Source organism: Rhinolophus hipposideros (genome assembly GCF_964194185.1).
Source record: "Rhinolophus hipposideros genome assembly, chromosome: 20".
Taxonomy (NCBI): Eukaryota; Metazoa; Chordata; class Mammalia; order Chiroptera; family Rhinolophidae; genus Rhinolophus; species Rhinolophus hipposideros.
In genome coordinates, this window is record NC_138066.1 from 42,579,314 (window position 1) to 42,599,538 (window position 20,225).

A 20,225-nucleotide genomic window follows, 5' to 3' on the forward strand; every position below is an offset into this window, starting at 1 on the left:
TGCATTCTTCCATTAGATGTTCTCTCACCCCCACCCCATCCCCACTGAGTAGCATTTTATTTCTTCCCCACGTATGCAGCTCCCACATGCAATCTAACAGTGTGATTATTTGCATGCTTGGCTCATCCTTGTGATTTCAGAGACCGTATTGGGAGGGCAGGAACAGAACCATCCTCATGTCTTCACAGTACGAAGCCCTCAATAAATACTTAGTGATGGAGTGGAATTTAGGGCTGAAAACAACTTTAAAGACGACTAAATCAACCTCCACATTTAAAAATAGGAATGAAAGGAAAAGGAAGGAAGGAAGAAAAGCAGGGTCTAAAAGGTTTTCAGTGACCTGGCCGGACGGTATTCCCGGCCCGACCCCAGGACTCTTGTTCTCCCTCTGAATTTCCAACATCACTTTTTAGCACCTGCATCTTTTACAAATTGCACTTTACTTTGTCGGTTCAGGAATATAAAAACCTTTTTGGGTATAACTGGGTTTGCTCACAAAATTGTCTTATTTCCATATTAAATGTAAAAGCACACTTTGAGAACATAGGAGATGAGCCAATTTATTTCTAGATGTGTTTTAAATGTTTTGAGTTTTGTTATAAATGAAGCTTTGAAATGTTGAATTTTAAACAATTTAGCAGCCTTTTTTTTTTTAAATCAGTTTCTAAGACACCAAAGGGAACTTAAGAACAGAGAATTCTCAAGATTGTCATCAAGAAAAGAAAGCAATTTTGCTTTCTGGACATGCAGCCCCCTAGAGTCCAGCTTCACACCAGATATTGCTTTTGCCTTGTAGCCATTTGTGCAGTCGGTTCCATTTTTGCTTCTAAGTGTCTCTAGTCAAAGCTCTCAGCTTCTTCAAATGGCTCCGTTTTATGATCTTCACAGATCTGAAGCTGGACGGGGTCAAAAGCAAGCTTCCCTGCCTTTTAACCGGTTAATTCCTTAATTTGTACCCTTCCCCTGGCAGGCACCAGCGAACTTGTGACAGACACTGCTTGTGTGGACGCCGGCTGTCTCCCAGTGCGGTACACAGATGACCTAGGAAGTCATTTCTAAATCACCTGAATCCTGCTCAATTGCATGGCTCAGATGAAACAAGTGCAAAATCCTCCCTGAATAGTTTTTCCCCCGGACAGGCCAGGCGTACTGGTGAAAACGTGCAAGGCAAACAGAAAAAGAACAAAAATGCCAGGGAAGACCACTCGGGTGCATCAAGCCTTTTAAAGATCACTCCCTTCCCCTTTCACTTCCCAAACGTCCACATGTCCACATACGCCATGCACAGAGTAAATGTTCTGAAGATAATGTTTCAATACCGTGTTTCCCCAAAAATAAGACCCGGCCGGACCATCAGCTCTAATGCGTCTTTTGGAGCAAAAATTAATATAAGACCGGGTCTTACTTTAATATAATATGAGGCTGGGTATAATATAATATATGATATGATACAATATAATATGATATATGGTATGATACCAGGTTTTATGTCAGACCGGGTCTTATATTAATTTTTGCTCCAAAAGACGCATTCGAGCTGATGGTCTGGCTAGGTCTATTTTCGGGAAAACATGGCAGTTGTTTAGCAACTGTGTCACTTTATACACATCACATAAGAACTTCTTCTCTCCTACAACTTTACAGAATGAAAGGTAGGGATGTGAGTGGGTGTGTGTGTGTACACATTATGGCTTTACAATCAGCCCTAAGGTTGGTATGAGTCTCTGACAGGGCCACTTTGAAGATTTTCTCATTTAAGGTGCACAGAGAAAAAGTATGGGAAAAAGGATTTAATGTGCTAATAATATATGCACACACACATACGCACTGGAAGGGCCCGAGTACCCTGTTTTCCCCCTAGCAGCCTGGGCTTCGTGAACAGACATAATTTAAGGTGAATGGAGATTATTCTAAGAACAGGGAAGGGTTCGGACTAAAGAACAAAGAGGCTGGTGAGCTGACATTTTAAATAGTGGAGAAAAGAAGTCTGAGAGACAACTGGCCCCTAGGACCCCCACTAGCCCTCCCCCAGTCTCCCTCCTCACACCGCCCTGCTCAGAGCAGGGAAGAGAAAACTATCACACATCACCGCACTCTCAGAGAGCAAACCCCCTCACCAAAACCAAGCTCGGCCTTGTCCCTGTCCTAGTACATGTCTTAATTGGGGTGGGGGGGGATGGGGGAGAAGAACCACTTCTAAACATGGACCACTTTTGTTGTATTTCTTTGTCGTCTTGTAAAATCTTGGATGTGGGGCAGGGGTGCTGAGGCCACCTACCTGGAAACACAGGTTGTGCACCAATTCCAAGAGCCTTTCAGGCACCAAGCGGGGAGAGAGCTGCTAGTGCGGAGCCAGGTACCGGAGCAGCTGCCATCCCTTCCTTCTAGCTTGTGAGTCCTGGCTCCAGAGATTCCCAGTGGCAGTGAAGGAGTTAACTTTAATGTCGGGTTCTTTACAAGTCTTTCATTTCCCTTGTCTACTGGGTGTGCACAGGGTTACACTTAAAAGTCTCAGAAATCGTGGCTTTCATCTCTAGATGTGCTGGTAGGGAGGGCCTGGCAACAGAACACGGCTCAGCTGGAGGGGGTGCAGGTGTGCTGAGAAACGGGCCTGGTTTTCAGGGGTTCGTTCCGCTGAATCCAGAGCCCTTCCTCCTCTCGGGCGCCCTCACTTCTGCATCCTTTCGACAGGACCATCCCTTGAGTCTTGAAGATTATCTCTGCTCAAAAGAATTTTAACTCTGTTCCCGTCTGGTTACTGTAAGCTGGGTCGTGTCTTTTTACTTCCCAGTACTTTTCCTTTCCTTTTGTCTGGGAGATGGCCGAGCAGGTACAGTTTCTATGGATTTCGCAAGCTTTGTCCTTCCTATCTGCAAATACACGGGGTCTGCTGAGCTCAGTGAGGGCATTAGAACTCTGGGTCTTAAGCATTCACCGTGGTGTAAAAACAAAAAAACAAAAAACTTCACTTATAAATTTTACATTTTCAGGGGGAAAAAAATGCTTGGGGTAGTTTTTTCTGTTAAAGTATATTTCATTTTCCCTGGTCCTTCCACTCTCTTCACTGGTCTTTCTCATGCCCTTTCGCACTTTTCTAAATATCTGAACAGAACTTTCAATGATGCCATGTGCTTCCCTGACGGCATAAACAGGCCTCGTTCTCGTTCCCTCAACTCCCCTCCCTGCTCTATCGCTCTGTGACTTTACACTTATTTTTTTTTTTGAAAAAAAGGATAAAACAAGAAAATTCCTCCCATCTCAGCTCAGCTCTGTGTCCTGAAACCTTCCTGCTTTCCCAGCTCTGGGACGGTTCATCTTGCAGATTTGTATAATAAATATAATCATCCTGCACACAGCCAGAGGGCACTTCTCCTGCTGCGGCCACTTAGAAAGCCTAATCATAAGGCCTCTTAAGGCCAGAGACCTAAATTTTCTCCTTGGAAGAGAACGTACAGCCCTTTGGAATCAGAGAGTCAGAACACACTGATTCTTTGCATCATTTAAATACCTCGAAAAAGATTCATGTCTTATCGTCTTTACTTTCAAGGATGTTAAAATGTGAGGCTCAGTACCTACGGCAAGTCAACACAAAACAAGTAGGAACAGAACTCAGCTGAACACTAGCTCACAGGTGGGCCTCCCGTTACGTTTTCCACCAAGAAGACAGACCTTCGCTAACGCTTCCTGCTGGGCTCCAGGCTCTATGAGTAAGGGGACCGCATAATACTCATCCAGACAGGATAAAATTTCTGAGTGGTGAAAGAGGTTGCTAAAAAGAATTAACAGGTATTAATTAACCTACAGCAGGCGTAAAGCAAGACTTTCACATGTCAACAAGACGTTCTGGTACAAACTGGGATGTACCTGACCTATCTACGTGTAAAAGCAAAAGCTTACGGCGAATTCGTAACAAAATCCAGGAGTGATCAGAACGGTGGCCTACAGCCCCTTTGGGAAATCGTTATATCAGCATCAACTCTCCTAGTTTTCCTACTTCTCCGGCCTTCCTCTCCCATCCAACTTGCTGCAGCTCCTCAGAGTTCTCTTCCGGGCCTTAGTCTCTCTTCTCACTCTATATCCTGTCTAGGCAAGATGAGCCACTTCTAACAATTAAAAATACATACATACATACATACATACAGCAATCTTTATCTTCTAACTTCCACTCCTACATTCATACCCAACGTCAGACTTCTCAAACAACATGCCCCAAACCAAAGGTTGACCTGCCAGACCGGACCCCATGCTCGCAAATACGCTCTCCCTCCAGAGTTCCCAACGCCCTAAGGCACCTCCAACCACTCCTGTGTTTGGGCCAGAAACCTGGAAGTCTTTCTCAGCATCTCTATCTCCCCAAACTCCCAATGGCCAATGCCGGTTTGGCTCCTTACTGTATTTTTTTAAATAATTGTTTTATTTTTCTATTGTAGTTGACTCACAATAATATATCAGTGTCAGGTATACAACACAGTGATTAGACATTTATATACCTCACAAGGTGAGAACCCCAGTAAGTCCGTTACCCATCTGACACTGCACGGTACTACCATATCGCTGACTATATTCCCTACGCTGTTCTTTACATCCCGGTGGCTCCTTTGTAACCACCAGACCTTCGAGTCCCTTCTACTTTTGAGTCCCTTCTCCCTTCTCACCCCCATGTCTTGAATGAGTTCACTCTGTCTGTCCCCATGCCCTCCACCTACTCCAAGCTCCCGTCTTCTTGCCTTGGAGAACAGGTACTGCTGGTTCTCTGTCCTTTGATATTTCCCCAACTTCACCCATCGGTAAGTCACTTCCAACCCAGTTCATTTTCTACAAGGCAACCAGAGCAACCGTCATATGATGCAAATAGAATCCCATCATTCCTAGTTTAAAACCTTTCTCTGGGTCTCCGCTGTTCCTAAGACTGTGTTCAAATGCTTAGCCAGACATGTGACCCCCAGCCTTCTTGGGTTCTCTGATGCACTGAACTCCTCTCCCACCAAGGCTTTCCCACATGTTCGTCCCTTTGTCTGAAACAGTCTTCTACAGGGCTTCTTATGCCCCAGCGTGCGCGCATGCATACACACACACACACACACACACTCCTGTTTATCTATCTCCTACATATTCTCAGAGCTTGGTTTAAATGCCATTTCCTTGGGGAAGCCTTCTGACTACCTACAGTAGGACCCTTAGGTAAACACACCCAGAACACCTGTATCTGACTTTAATTGGAGGTATTTTAATGTCTACCTTCCCCCAGATTAAGTACTCAATAAAGAGTATTTAATCAAAAGAATGAAGAGGTGGAAGGAGGAAGGAAAAGGAGGATCAGGCAAAAACTGTTGACACTCCTGCAGCCTGCTTGCACATTCCCCTACCCCCCCCATTCTCGGTGGGGCCGAAATGAGAGGAGACAGACAAGAAATGAGAAAGCTAACACGGAAGATGAGGTTGAGAATAATGAGCAGGGAGGTGGCGGGATCAGCACGTGACACTTCACTCAACTCTCAGAAAAAGCTGGTGCTCTTCATTTGCACGTTTTTAGAATCCCTAAAATGCCCAAAATGGAGACAACATTCCAGAAAGAAGGGGAGTATGGAAAGGGTGGGGTGGATGACACTCAGAAGTTGTTCTCTACATAGGCAAGTCACTCAGCACTCATGGACTGGGCTTCCTGGTCCACGAGGATCTAAAACTAGATTATCTCTGAGGTCCCCTCTGGTTCCCACGTTCTGTGAGTCTTTGCAGGACTGAGGTGGCTCAGAGACGGGGCACCCATTCTAGCTGCTTCCACCAGCATCTCAACTGAAACGCGCATGTTCCCACACACCAAGACTCCAACGGTGAGTTCCTTCGTTACGTGTGTTAAAACAACACTAAGCTGAATCGTTCAGAGCTGCTTGTGAACACACCATCTCTCCTGACAAGGGGAGAATGCAGCCGCGCCTACACTGCGAAAGCCACCGTGAAATCCAAGTTTCCTGACGGGCTCAGTGCCGAAGGTAGGAATCCCTTGAAGCACCTAATTTAAGTATTAGTGACTACAGTCACCCGGAAAGCTATTCAGAATAGAAACGCCTACTCTTCAGGCCTCCCCCATAATTTTTCTTCTTTTTTTTTTTGCAGTTAGAATATTACTTTCCATGTAACAGCCCTGATTTCTTTCCGCCCAATACATTTTAGATATCGGTACTTCCCATGCCACCCAACTCCCACTCTCCTTTGCTGATCCCGTTTTTCGGCACACGCGTGCTGCAACAGAGATGCTTCATCACAGGGACAGGCAGAATTAGAAGACAAATAAGCAAAATTACATGTTCACACATGGGCAGCTTCAGAGATGATATGCTCAGTGAAACAGATGCTAAATTATTTAAATCAACAATAGCATTCATAAGCCATAATGAAAAGGCCGCAAGGATTTCAGGAAGCAAACTAGAGATAGTTTGTTACATTGGACAAAAGCAATGACGGACCTATTAGTTAATAAACTGTTAGAAAGAAACTGAAAGGTGATTTATGTTCACTGTGAAGTTTTTGTCAGCACTTTCAGGAACGAATCGCATTGTATTTATAAAAGCTATTCCTATACATTTGGTGGATTTAGTCCACGTAGCCGCCCAGAGTGGGAGATGGAAGTGGACCAGCTGATAAGAAATTCTCTGCCGACCCTTAAGTGGTCCTGCCAGGGCTCAAAAGGACTACAGATCTGTTCATCAGTACTAGCCAAAGTTATACGAGACTAATTGATAAGTCCTCCCATTAATAGTATGGGCACAAACAACAGTTGTATAGGCATTAAAAAAAATTGAACTCAGAAACACGCATTAACATCCAATAATAGTTTCCAGACTACTTACATCAGTGTCGGGTCCCTTATCTGCACCCGGACAAGAAAAAGTAACAAATTCATGGCACCTCTTGTGAACCACAAAACAGCAAACTGGTGGAGAGAAAAGAAAATTGAAATTAGAATAGTCTAGATGTAATATACAAGCTTTGTTTTCCAAACAGGGCTACGTACTCTAAGAAGTCAATTTAATTTCACTACAGGCAGAATCTTGTAAACAGCGATCAGAAGGCGTTTCATTTGAGACTCGGCAACAGTTGGTATTAATTAGACTCATAGACAACGGAATCATAAAATGCCAGCACTGACAGGGCCCAAAAAGATCTCAATTGTAATTCCTAGTCTCTAAAGTTGAGGGAGAGAGGGCCAGAGAGTGTAAGGTATAAACGAGGAATCAAAATTGAAAGTACTTTGCACTGTCCTCCATCACCATGCACCTGCCAGATAAGTGTTCATAAACATTATACCTTGTGGGTGAAGTAAATTACAGAGTTAATAAAGCATATAGCTATAAAGACTACGAACAATATATGGGTATCCATAAATGTGGGTTGTACGACTTGCTCAGCTAAATTTTGAACTTGAGAAACTCATTAAGATGGAAACCCAGTCTGCAGAAAACAGCCCTTTGAAATGAAGAAAGCTTGGGGGCCACCCTCACACCTTCTTGTTTCTGCCTGCTTGCCATCGAAGCTGCCAAGGGTTGGGAGAGTCCCCGCAAATCTACCCAAACCCACTACACAGCATATATTTTTCCAGCTCAACATGGTTTTGGTATGTAATCCTAAAGATGAATCAATAAAAGAATTGTTAGTTACAGAGACTGATAAGTAATCCCCTAAGAGATTTTTATGGATACAAAAACATGCAGGATACAAAAAAAAAAAAAAAAGGTGACATAGTCAGTCCTTCCTCGAAAGCTTGAAGTCTAGCTCCAAAGGGCATAACGTATTATATTGTTCTTTGTTGAATAATAACATGCTAAAAAGCAATGTACCGTCAGAAATACAGGGTAAGACCCAAGTCTTCGTTCACTACAGAAGGGAGGCTAGAACTTCTGGATTCTTGGCTCATGTACTCTTTTCTTCTCCCACCAATGATACTGTAACTTCCTGAGCACATGTCAGTAGACCAGGCCAATCGCAGAGGGCCAGTCATCTCCGTGGATGGGAGAGGACGGCAGGTTTGCTGAGAGCTGAGATGCCAAGAGACCAAGTACTGAGCCTCGTACTAAGGGAGTATTTAGAGGGCCTTGAATGGCCAGTATGAAATCCTGAATATTTTGATAAGCATTGGCAGCCATGGAAATGTTTGAACATAAGTAACAAATACAAAAGCAGAGCTCTAGGAGGGCAAATAGTCATGACAGGAAGAATTTAATGGAATAAATCTGGGCCAATTAGAAACCTTTCGTATAGTCTAGGAATGAAAGTAATTGTCCATCATCATCCAGTTTGCTAAGAAATGCAAGTAATAGATGCCAGAGAAATTGCAGAAAATGACGGAACTTGCCAACTGACTACAGAAACCATTTACTGAGCAACCTGATATGTGTCATTATGATGGGTCCTTTCACACGCATTATATAATTGAATCCTCCTAACACGACTTAATAAATATCTACATTTTATGGAAGGAAAGGACAGATGGATAGACCAACAGGCAACCTAGGGTCTTGCTTAAGGTCACTATCCTACCGTTTCCCCCCGAAAATAAGACCGGGTCTTATATTAACTTTTGCTCCAAAAGACACATTAGGGCTTATGTTCAGGGGATGGCATCCTGAAAAATCATGCTAGGGCTTATTTTCCGGTTAGGTCTTATTTTCGGGGAAACACAGTACTACCGGTATGTAGCGGAGAGAGAATTCATACTAAGGTTTGCTTGACTCCATAGCACCCCTTCCTTCCACTATGCCGTGTCCATTGACAGGAGCAGAGACAATAAGAGTAGGTACCAAGATTTTGCACACAGGTGACAGGAAAATGGGCACGTGACAAAAGGAATTAGATATGTCTTTAATAAGCATATATATAAATATACATGAAGCCCAGAGGACTAAGATGTAGGTATGCTATGTCAGGGAAGTAGGATAAGGGACGATTGGTATCTGTTTAAATAACTTCATTTCAAGGTGGTCATAATACGGTGTCACTGGAAAAGCACATCTTTTTAAAAAGAAAATGCAGGTTTGGCACTGAGCAGGCAGAGCTGGACAGGTGAGGCAATCACACATAGGAATGTGACAACTGAAGGTCTATTAAAGAACCTCCCCTTAGAAGCAGAGATGCCCTGAGCGAGGGGTTCTAGCTTGCTGCCTGCCAGGCCTGCCCCCTGTGCGGTAGGTACAGAAGCAGGAAGTCACAGAGAAAGGAGCCCCCAGGCTGCCCCGTGTCATGCAGGGTCTCTGGTCCCGCTCTTGGAGGGTGGACATAAGAATATGGCGAGGCCAAAAAGGAATACCCACGGAGCCATAGATAGGGGAGTCATACCACTATACTCTCAATGGCAGCTGATCGAGACACAAAAGCAAACATCTGCGAGTACCCCAACGAGGGGTCTTCCTGCTCCCCAGTCTCGCTGGCAGCTGAGTGAGACACAGGAAATGGGATCCACACGATCTGCAATGCACAATCCACTTGCTAGCCGCACTTGCTAGCCGCATCCGCAGTTCGCTTCTCTACCAACCAACCAACCCCCTAGAGTAGCCACGGCCGTTCTATTAGTGGCCAATGGCTAACCGGTAACAGCTGATGGCCACCCAGCCACAGCTGATGGCCATCTGATTATAGCTGACGGCCATCAACTACCCAAGCCAGCACCTTTCCACGTGAGGCCAAGAGCCTGGAAACTGCTCTCTGGGACTCTGTCCCCACCCCAGGCAGCACCAAACACTGCAAAAGGCAGCACTCAGCTCCGGGGAAGGAGCCCTCAGATCAGGCCTTCCCACTGTGTTTCTGCTAAAAGTATCTCCATTGCAATACTCTCTACGGGTGAATAATAAAGCACCGCTGTGATGGCACAAATTAATCTCATCTGCGCCCTGTCCCCAGGCATAGGCATCTTTCATTCATTGGAATTAGAAGGATAAATTGCTAACAGGAAAGGGTCACAAGAGCATTATTGTCTCCTCATAGTTTATGTTGTTTTGAAGGGAAAGTAAACATTCTGATTCCCTACTTAATACTGTTCAAACATTTGGGGTCTTTCATCTCTTTTTTTAAATCCATCTTTACATTCATTAAGAAAACCCACATTTATCAAGTCTTTCTGGATGGAGAGTTTGTTTTTTGTATCTGTCCTTTCTATTCCCATTTATCCACCAATGCAATTATGTCTCCCGAAGTATTTTTATTTTATGCCTCAAAAAAAAAATCTCATATCCAATTTTATCCTACGAACCAGGACCTCACTGCTCTGTATAATTTACAAGGCAGCAAAAGGCAGACCTGCCCCAAAATACTTCCTCCTCACCTGCCTTCGCAGTCCCCTACCTTATATGAAAGTCTCAGAGTTAGAAGTGCCTGGATTCACTCAATAAGACGTGGAGAGAAGGATCATGTGTTTCTATAACTCATACACACGAGTTATCTGAATGATAAAGACTCTATGAGTGTATCTTCGAAGAGCTAAGATGCAGAACGGATACTCTTCAAAGGAAGAAGAAACAGAACGTGTCCTGCCTGGGTGACTAATTAAGGAGGAAAAGCTGGGTTAGCCCTCCGCTGCCCTCATCCCCACCTCCAGTGAGATGAGGAGCTCAGCACTGACTCCCACGTTTGCCTGGGAAGGACTGTCCCAGAAAACGAAGCAAGGGCCATAGATTCCAAAATCCCTGATGGCTGGCCTTGGCCTTCGGTTTCAAGTTCCAAACTAAATTGAGTAATGCGTATTTTGTAAGACAATATGATGCAAACATTTGAGAAGTCTTGCTAGTGTAGTTGAATGATGAAAAGACTGGCTCAATAAAACAAGAGAATGAGTGCATTGGGTTGACCTGGAGATAAATGGCACCAACTTTCCTCTGGCCGAAAATCAGGAGCTATTGTTTTCATCCTTTTCATTTGGAACTCTTAAAGGTCTTCATCCCACCACGTTATGTGGAGCAAGGGGAATTAGGGGGTGGGGGGAAGAAGGGATAAGGTGGTAGCTGTCACAGAATAGGCTTTTGATAGTTGCCTGCCCTTGGCTAGGAGGAAGGGACGGTTAAGACAGCAGCCACTCAGTTGGAAGAAGTGCAGCCATATGTCATGGTAGATTCCTTCTTTGTCTTGGAGCTGGACTCTTGACCCTTTAACAAGCCTTCGCTTAAGCAAGCACAGGCCAGCCAACAAGACTCTGTGAGGGAGCCTCATGTTCTAAGACATCAGGGCCCCTCTTCTTGTATAACTAAATGAGATGCATTAAAATAGGAAGCTGTCCTGCAGCTTAAAGTCACGTCACAAAGTAAATCTTCACCGAATTATTTGCTAAGCACAAAATCGCCTTCCCCTATCCTCTATGTGACACGCTTCTGCTGCCCAACAGTGGTGGATGACATGTGAAACGCACAGATCACACTAAGCAAACGACAAGAATACTGAAGACCACAGGCTTGGACTAATGACACCTCTTAATGTCTCCTGGCTTTAAAATTGAGAATGGTCCATCTATTGATCCATGTTGGACACTAATCCTATGTATGGAAGTCAACGAAATGGAAACTAAGGAGAGTTTCTGCCATCTGTCAGAAGCGTGTGTCAGAGACAGAGCACATAACAGTCACCTAGGTTTGGTTCAATAATTCATAAAAATTTCAAAAAACTAGGTGTGTTGTAATCCTGCCATGAGGCAATGGTGACAACACTGATCACAAACCAATCAAGGAGGTGCAGCCAGGGCGCCCACATGGGAGAAAGTGTCCAGGTGATCACTCACCACTTCCTACCCACGAGGAAGGCTGTCAGCAAAGGAAACAGAACAACAAGCGATGGCAAGATGAGGGGAAACTGGAATCCTTGCACATCGTTGGTGACAATGGTATAGTTGCCGTGGAAAACAGCATGGCTATTTCTCAAAAAATTAAACCTAGAACTACCATATGACCCAACAATTCCCCGTGAGACACTTTGTCACTTAATCTATATGCATAATGGGATTACCCCCATTTATACTTGACGTGGACTGCCATGTTTATTGAAGGGGAAAAAGCGCACACTTATGTGTCATTTTCCACTTCTCTTTAAAAGAATTATTTCCTTTCACCTTCAGGTCTCAAGTTCATACCATTTAAAATTCAGGTTACAGTCATGTGAAATGGAACATACAGTATCCCCCCCCCCCCACCTTCCTTATCTGTGGTTTCAGTTACCAGCAGCCAACCTTGGTCTGAAAATATTACATGAAAATTTCCAGAAATAAATAACTCGTAAGTTTTAAATTGCACACTGCTCTGAGTGAGCATGATGGAATCTTGTATGTATCTTGTCCTGCTCTAGCTTGTTTGGATGCAAATTGTCCCCTTGTCCAGCTGTACATGCCCGCTGCCCGGTAGTTACTTAGTGGCCATCTTGGTTATGTCAACTGTCGTGGTATGACAGTGCTTATGTTTAAGTAACCCTTATTTTACTTGATAACGGCCCAAAGCATGAGAGTAATGATGCTGGAATTTGGACATGCCAAAGAGAAGCCGTAAAGTTCTTCCTTTAAGTGAAAAGGTGAAAGTTCTGGACTTAAGGCATTTTATCATCTTACATCACCGTAAGAAGGGTGAGTACAGTAGAATGAGATATTTTGGGAGAGACAGAATACATTCACATAACTTTATAATTGTTCCATTTTTAGTTATTTTTGTTAATCTCTTACTGTACCTAATTTACAAGAAACTTTATCATAGTTATATATGGTATATATATATAAAAACACAACAAAACCATGATATATTGGAGGTGCCAAAAAATGTATACAAGTGGACACTTTGGTCAACGTTGCTCAAGCAGTAGTTCACCATAATCAGAAGTGTCTGGACGCTGACGGTAACCACTTTGAGTAACTCTTGTAATTGCAGAAGTCAAAGGTGACTTGTATTTATCTTTTGTTATCGGTATATATCAAGTATTACCATTTTAATAGGTTTTTCCTTTCTTAAAATGTGTATACACTTTTCTGGCACCCGCTGTATACAGGGTTTAGTACTTAGGTTTCAGGCATCCACTGGGGAGTCTTGGAATGTATCACCTTGTAAAAGGGGGTATTACTGTATGCAAAAATACAGTACAAAATTGTTATACAAAATTAATGGGTAAAAGCCATTATGTAACAAATCAAGAAAGAACCTACTATATTTAATAGCGCAACTTTGTTTAGAACGGAAGACTTGTACCTGAGCTTCCGAGAATTCCTGTTTTAAATACACAAATGGCTGCCATCATATGAGATGGTTTTAATTAAATTCTGCTTAGCTGGAAGGGATTAATGAAAGGTAACGTCACATCAGAATACAATGAAATGAAAATCTCTAAGGCAAGTGAACTGCTTCCAGCTTTGTAGGGAAAGTAATGAAAAATGGAGCTTATATTATATTTGCATGTTAATAGGAAATTATTGGTTTCAGATTTGTAACAATGAAATCAGTCTTCTCATGGGATACACGATAAAACTGTATGAAAACAAATCAAATAAATGTGCTTTCTCACATATTAGAAGGAATGCCATTCTTCAGGCAGCACGCTGTTTCTGCTTCCAAGCATTTGTGCACATACTCCCAACAAACTACTTCAAAAATCCCAGCATTTGCATTTCTGACCAGGGACCCCTCTCCTCCCTTTCCCCAGGAGAATCATCCTGAACCTTTTCTTCAACTTCCTCTTCTCTAATGTCACCAAGTCGTACTGAGGCTTCCTTTCCGCATTCCTCTCGGGCTGGATTTGAGATACATTTTCAAGAGCTGAGGGACTGAATATAACGTGTAAATGAGAGTCAAAGATGGCCCCTAGGTGAGTAGCCAGAGCAACTGGGCAAATCGTGTCACCATCTTGGAAACAGGATGGGAGTGTGAAGGTGAAACTGAGCCCAGGCGACTACGCAGACAGAAAGCAAGAAAGCAGATTTCTGTGTGGGTATGGCACACGCCTCCAGACTTTTCAGTTACGGGAACCCTCAAATAACACTTAAACTCTTCATTTTCTTCCTATATACCCAAACCTTCATAGATCTGACCGAATTTAACATTCCAAATACATACAATCATATCATACACACTGTTTATTGTTTATGCCAGTTTGAACTGAGTTTTCTGTACTTGCAATGCAAAGAATCCTAAACGATAAAGGGAAAAATGATAAAGGGAGTTGTGGGACATGAAGGGAAGAGACCAAGAAGAAAGAACGAACTTGGCATTGGGGACATGCAACCTGGGTAAACTGTCCACAGGAATTATACTGGCTGAAGGAGGAGAAACTATTCTTCGTGTTGTTTAAATAGGGGTTTCCGTTTTAGACAAGTTGAATATAATGTGCTGATGGGTCTCTCAGACATGTGTCGGGCAAGCAAGGGGAACGTCAGGGTTAGAGGTCAACAGACAGCTGGAGACAGCAGAGCAGATTTTCAGAAGCATCTACATGGTTGACAGTGGAAGGCAAGATGGTGAATGAGGACTCTGGGCAAAAAGAGGGATCCTGGGGACACCCACATTTGTGGCTGATGGTGGAAAGGAGGAGGCAGTCTGGGAGGTGAGAGGTCAGAGTCAGGTTGATCTAGAGTCTACAGGGAAGGTTGGGGGAGAAAGAATTTTCAGGTAAGCTTTGATGATTACTGGTCCCAAAGCCACACTTGGATGGATTCAGATGACAGCAGCACATATGCCAAGAAGTAATTGCTAAACAGGCTCCCTTCTTTACCTATTTCAACTTATTCCCATATTCTTCAACTCAAAATTGAAATGGAATAGACTTTTCTGATACCAACTACTAATATACAATAACATAATCTTAGTATCTTAAGTAACTGTAGCATAAAGGCGTATCTGTTGTATGGAAGACCCCCTCGACCCCCAAATCCCTTTAAGGTAAGTGTCTGACAAATCACGCAAACGTGTTTGAAGGGAAATCCGAAGGTTTGATTTTTAAGCTCAGATCCTGCAGTGTTTTTGTGCTGATTTAAAAAATCACCCAAAGAATCTAACTTTCCCTTCAAATGCCGAAGGGCATAAAGCCATTGTAACTTGGCAATACGAGCTCCAGATAGGAACCACCCGCTGTGCACTTTGGGCTTCCTCATTTCAACCCTAAAAAAAATATCGCACACATTCTACGCAGGGGTTTGTCAAGCTCATAATACCAGATTTCTCTCTGCAATTTTTTTTAAAGACTCCATTGTTTTAAGAGCAGTTTTAGGCTCAAAGCAAAATTGCATGGAAGATACGAGACTTCCCAAGACTATTCCTCGTCCCCACAGGTGCACAGCCTCCCTCAGTCAACACGCTCACCAGATGTCTGTCACACCGGATGCCCCTACACTGACACGTGGCAATCACCCAAAGTCCACAGTTGACATCCCTCTCACTGCATTATTTTGAAGTCTTGTAGTTTTCAGCCTGGAAGGACTTGAACTGGGGTTTGTGAGAGACGTGCAAGGAGTTCAGGAGGTTGAACCGGGCTCTTGCCCTGTGCCCTTGGCCTTCTCTCTCTCCCGCTTCCAGTCTAACCCTCCTTCCTCGCGTGGAGCAGCCCTTGTTTCTGTGCTCCCCGGTAGCTCACGACTAAGAACACAGGTCTGCCCACGGCATGAACACCGGAGACCGTACTCTCCCCTTTCAGCAAACGCATGCCACTTGTCTAACAGCACCCCGAATCTTCCCCGGAGTGGCAGGCAAAAGAAACTGCAGCTCATTCCTCCCAGAATTGTGGTTTCTGGAAGGTGGTCAGAACACTTAGGAGTCACGGTTCAATGCTCACTTAATGCAAATAAAGAAGAAGCTCCTGAGGTGTAGGTGAAACCTCCATCTAGCCTGTGCCACAGGTACTCGGCAGTGATAAACCAATTTCTTACTAGGGCTGTAAAAACACTCACTGTACCCTGGGACTACGTGTCAGAGAAAATGTGCTGGAGAGTACACGCAGCAATGCAGCTGAGCATCTCTGTGCTGGAGAGTACACGCAGCAATGCAGCCGAGCATCTCTTTTTTTTTGCTTTATTCTCTCTATAACTAAATATGTGTGTGTTTTTCTGTGTTTGTCTATACATCTTGCTTTGGGGAACATCATTGCTTCTTTTATTCATTCAGTTAGTGAGCAAATATTTACTGGGCACCTACTATAACCTCATACTCTGCAAGGCAGGAAGAAGGTAAAGGGGTGGCCCAGACAGTTTCTGCCCTTAGGGGGCTCAGAATCTAGTTGAGGAGAAAAACATGTAAATGAGTAGGTATCTCGCCCATCTTCCCTATTCCTGTCCTCCACCCCCCTTTTATGTCCCACTTTTTTCTCCTCTAATTACTTTTGCAAAAACCAGAGCATATTTTGTAATATTATTGAATAGCTTTAACTTTCTCTTTCTTATGTTAATAGTGACAAAGCATAACGTGCTATATTTATATATCTTTAAAAATTATATAAGTGAAATTATATGCCTGCAATTTGCTTTAATAGACTTCAGCAGAGAAAAGGTGGAAAGAGGGGAGATGCAACAAGATTGGTAACAGTCAACAATTATTGAAGCTGCAAGATGGGTATACAGTCTTCATTATTAACTATTCTCACTACTTTTGCAGATACTTGGAAACGTACATAATCAAAAATTTAAAAATAAGTTAGATGGGTTTTTACAAATGTGGTCCAACTCTTTTTCTCATGTCAATATTGATGGAGTTGGTCAGAAACACCTGAGCAGAGACTCGAAAAACAAGTTTTTCTATGTAGTACTCATATGTCAAGAAAAATCGCACAATTCTTTCTTGTGATAGAATTTATGATCTTGCAACAGTTGTCGTTCTAGCTAGTTTCTGAAACACACTCAGTGTAAGTTATTTCTATCCAGCTCTCCTATGAAGAATTGCCAAATAAAAATGTCTGTCATCTGATTATTTCAGGCATTAAATACTGTTATGGGTTGAATTATAGGTTGAAGTCCTAACCCCAAGAAACTTGGAACATGAAGTTACTTGGAAATAGGGTTGTTGCAGATGTAATTACATAAATGATGAACATTTTAATCAGAGGTAGGTGTGTGTGTGTGTGTATGTGTGCGCGTGCACGTGTGTTTTCAAGAAAACAGTAACACTGTACTTCTTGAATGGAACCCAGGTTGCTAACAGAAGGCAAAATTCTCAAGTGTCCAGGTAAAGCTTTGTACATAAATCAGCTTCAGATGTCAACTAAGTGATCTGAACAGCAGCAAGTATTCTTCCACTACAGCTCCAAGGGGCAGCACTCGGAGCCCATAAAATTTACCTGTGTCACCAATGAAGACTGAGGGTACCTTCAGTACAAAGCAGCAGTGAGCAATTAAAAAAACTAATAAATTAGGGTTCTGTTCACACTTCCAAAGGGAAAAATAAGAGCCCACAAATGTCAAGGGTGACTACAAGCAAAAAATTATTTACACCTAAATTGCATCTATGAAATGGAAATTCTGAAATTCAAAAATACCTGGGGCCTCTGTATTGACTCATTTGGTCACGACTGTAAATGAGCTCAATAAAATCAGAACACTTAAACGGTTCAATCAGAATGTAATCAGAGTGTAATCAGAAGCCCAAAATTAAAATCATTGGCTTTTTTTTCTTGTATACGTCCTGCTTAATATACTAGTTGGTATTTGCAATCAAATGTATAACAATGACAATGTATGATGCTTGCTGATTATATAAAATACTTTCTAGGTCTTTAGTGGTAAGATAACATAGGTTCCCAAACAAGTGTAGAAACACCCAGAAAACAAACACTTGGAATCCTCAAGAGACCAACAGCCTAGAGAAGTAACCTTTAGCACTCACCTTCATGAACGATATTGCTAATTTAAAAGGCAGTAAATAAACATCACTGAGAGTTTGACGACGACAGAATCAGAAGACTCCAGGAAGAATCCACTGTCGTGGTTTTCACACTGGAAGTCTTTTGGGGGGATTGGGTGGGTAATAAGGTCGTGACTCCCTGTCTCTATCCTTCTCCTGTTTAATCCTAGGCTACAGTTTTATTAAGTCAGTTTGGATATCCTAGCGGCCTCTCGGAGAGTCAACATCCTTAGCACATATATTCGTTCAGTAAGCAAGCCACTTGGTTACAAGCTGAAGGTCAGGAGCAAGGCCAAGAATTTTGCCCATCTTTCTGGTATTCATAATTTCATAATTTATTGTCTGATCCAATTTCAAAATAAAGTTGCATGATTTCTCCATTTGGCCACTCTTTACACAAATACCTATGGAGCTCCCAGTAGAAAGCCAGGAAGGCCAGCAGGCGTGTAAAGACATCGGGTTTAATAAAGCATGATCCTTTTCGGGCCTCTGCTTAGTAGAGATGGGGGAAGCCACCTGAGTAGGGATGGTGGAGATCCTGAATGTGATTCCTGGAAAGATGGTGTGGAGTGGTAAGATGGGAAATCAAAAGAGAAGAGATGGGCCTAGGAGAGAGGCAAGAAGAGAGCCCGAAGCCCTGAAACCTGAAAGGTGGGAGCGTCTCAAGAAGGAAGACGTTTTCAATAGTGTCACTCTTATAAGAAGTCGGGAAGAAGGTGACTTGAGATGAGGTTGTTAGATCAGGGCCTGGTGGCCTGGTTTTGGTAGTGGTAAAAACAGAGAAATAAAATATAGGGGCTGGCAGGTGAGCAGCTAGTGAAGAAACAGAGGCAGTGGACAGGAAGCATTCAGTTCAGTTAAATTCTGGCCAACAACTATTTACTGAGCAATAGGTACAGCCCAGACACGGTGCGAGGCCCTGGTGAAGGTCAAGATTAACGAGGCTCTGAGTCTAGTTTGGAAAACAGAGTCACAAACAGATAATGTCACGACCATGCAGTAGTACAGCCAAGACTTCGGGAATGGGCTGTGAGCACCTCGGGAGGGCTCATCCCTGTCCTAAGTTCACAGATTTGGGGCAGAAATGAAGGTGTTGCCAAGGCTGAGGAAGGACAAAAGGTCAAGGGGCTTTCCCCCACCGAGTTAGGACAGGCATGTGAATGATTCTGCAGTAACATTTTTTCTACATAAAATTATGAAAATAGGCACGGGCCACCTCATGCAAACGCCGGAGACAGGTAGTAAGTAGGTCAGAGGAAAATCAAGAACTAATGAAAAGGAATGTGATTCATATCAACCCAGAAAATATTACTTTTGGTCATGGGTCACAGAAGGAAAGTATGAAGTTGTTTCAAATGTTGTAGTAAACACTTCATTTCTGCATCCAGTGCTTTCTAATTTCTTTGTTTTGCTTTAGCCACATAATTCCAAAGCTCCTGTGGGTAAATCCAGGGAAGTGTTTCATACTTACTGTCCTCTTAGGCTATGATTTCAATCAGTGTTGGAATTGGGATGGAAACTGTCTCAGAACTGAATGAAGAATGCTACCATTTAGTTACAAACGCAGGGCATAATAGAAGTCAGTGTGGTGCAACGTTAATTCTGCAATTAGAGGGCCACTACATGCAGTGGTCATTTTTAATTCTTAGAGACGAATACATGCAGAAAGTTTCCAGAAATAAAATGCTTTCATTTTCTTGAGATTACACAGAGTTGAGGCGACAAAAATCTGTTCGCATTATTATGTAAATTTTTACCCACGCAGCATTTCCCTCCGCTTATCTTGGACAACAATTCAAAAGAAGCCATCATACCCTAATTACCTCTCTTTTATCGAGTATGTTGGGAACTAATGAAGCATCAGGGATGTGGAACACAACATAATTATATACAAAGCAATGAGTCCAGAAATTTCCAAAAAGGAAATTTAAAGGTATCTAAGGGATTCCAAGTCCTTTGGGTAACAGCAACTGGGGAAAGACTCAACACAAAGGAACTAGGAAAGTTTTCGCACAAATAAGGACGCAGAGAGCAGAGAAACAATGCAAACATCAACCTTACAAAACCTTACAAAACACATGCACTTCCAAATCGCATGTCAGAAAATGTAAAGCAAGGTAAGTTATTAATATGAATTGTTACTCAGAATTTTAAGACGAAACCGCTTTTCATCTACACTTAGATACAAGGCTTCAGAAAACTTACGTTTGACAATAATGATACAGAGCTATTTACTAATTTTAAAAAGGTGTCCATGTAGGTTTTGACTGGGGAAGTGTCTGCTAAGGAGATCGACCAAAGTGGTAAAGGGACTGCGTTAGGAAAATTTAATTTTACTTTTATTTCTGTTTGTTCATGTATATTCTCTATTTTTTTAAACCATTAACGCATTGAGTA

General features: G+C 42.8%; 1 protein-coding gene across 1 annotated transcript in view; it reads right to left on the reverse strand.

Moving 5' to 3' along the window:
* Positions 1–20,225, reverse strand: part of PRKCA (protein kinase C alpha) — a 378,844-nt gene that overhangs the window by 217,151 nt on the left and 141,468 nt on the right. Inside the window, exon 3 of the mRNA XM_081027731.1 lies at positions 6,849–6,931. Within this exon, the coding sequence (XP_080883857.1) occupies positions 6,849–6,931 (83 nt within the window). The remainder of the gene's footprint in view (positions 1–6,848; positions 6,932–20,225) is intronic.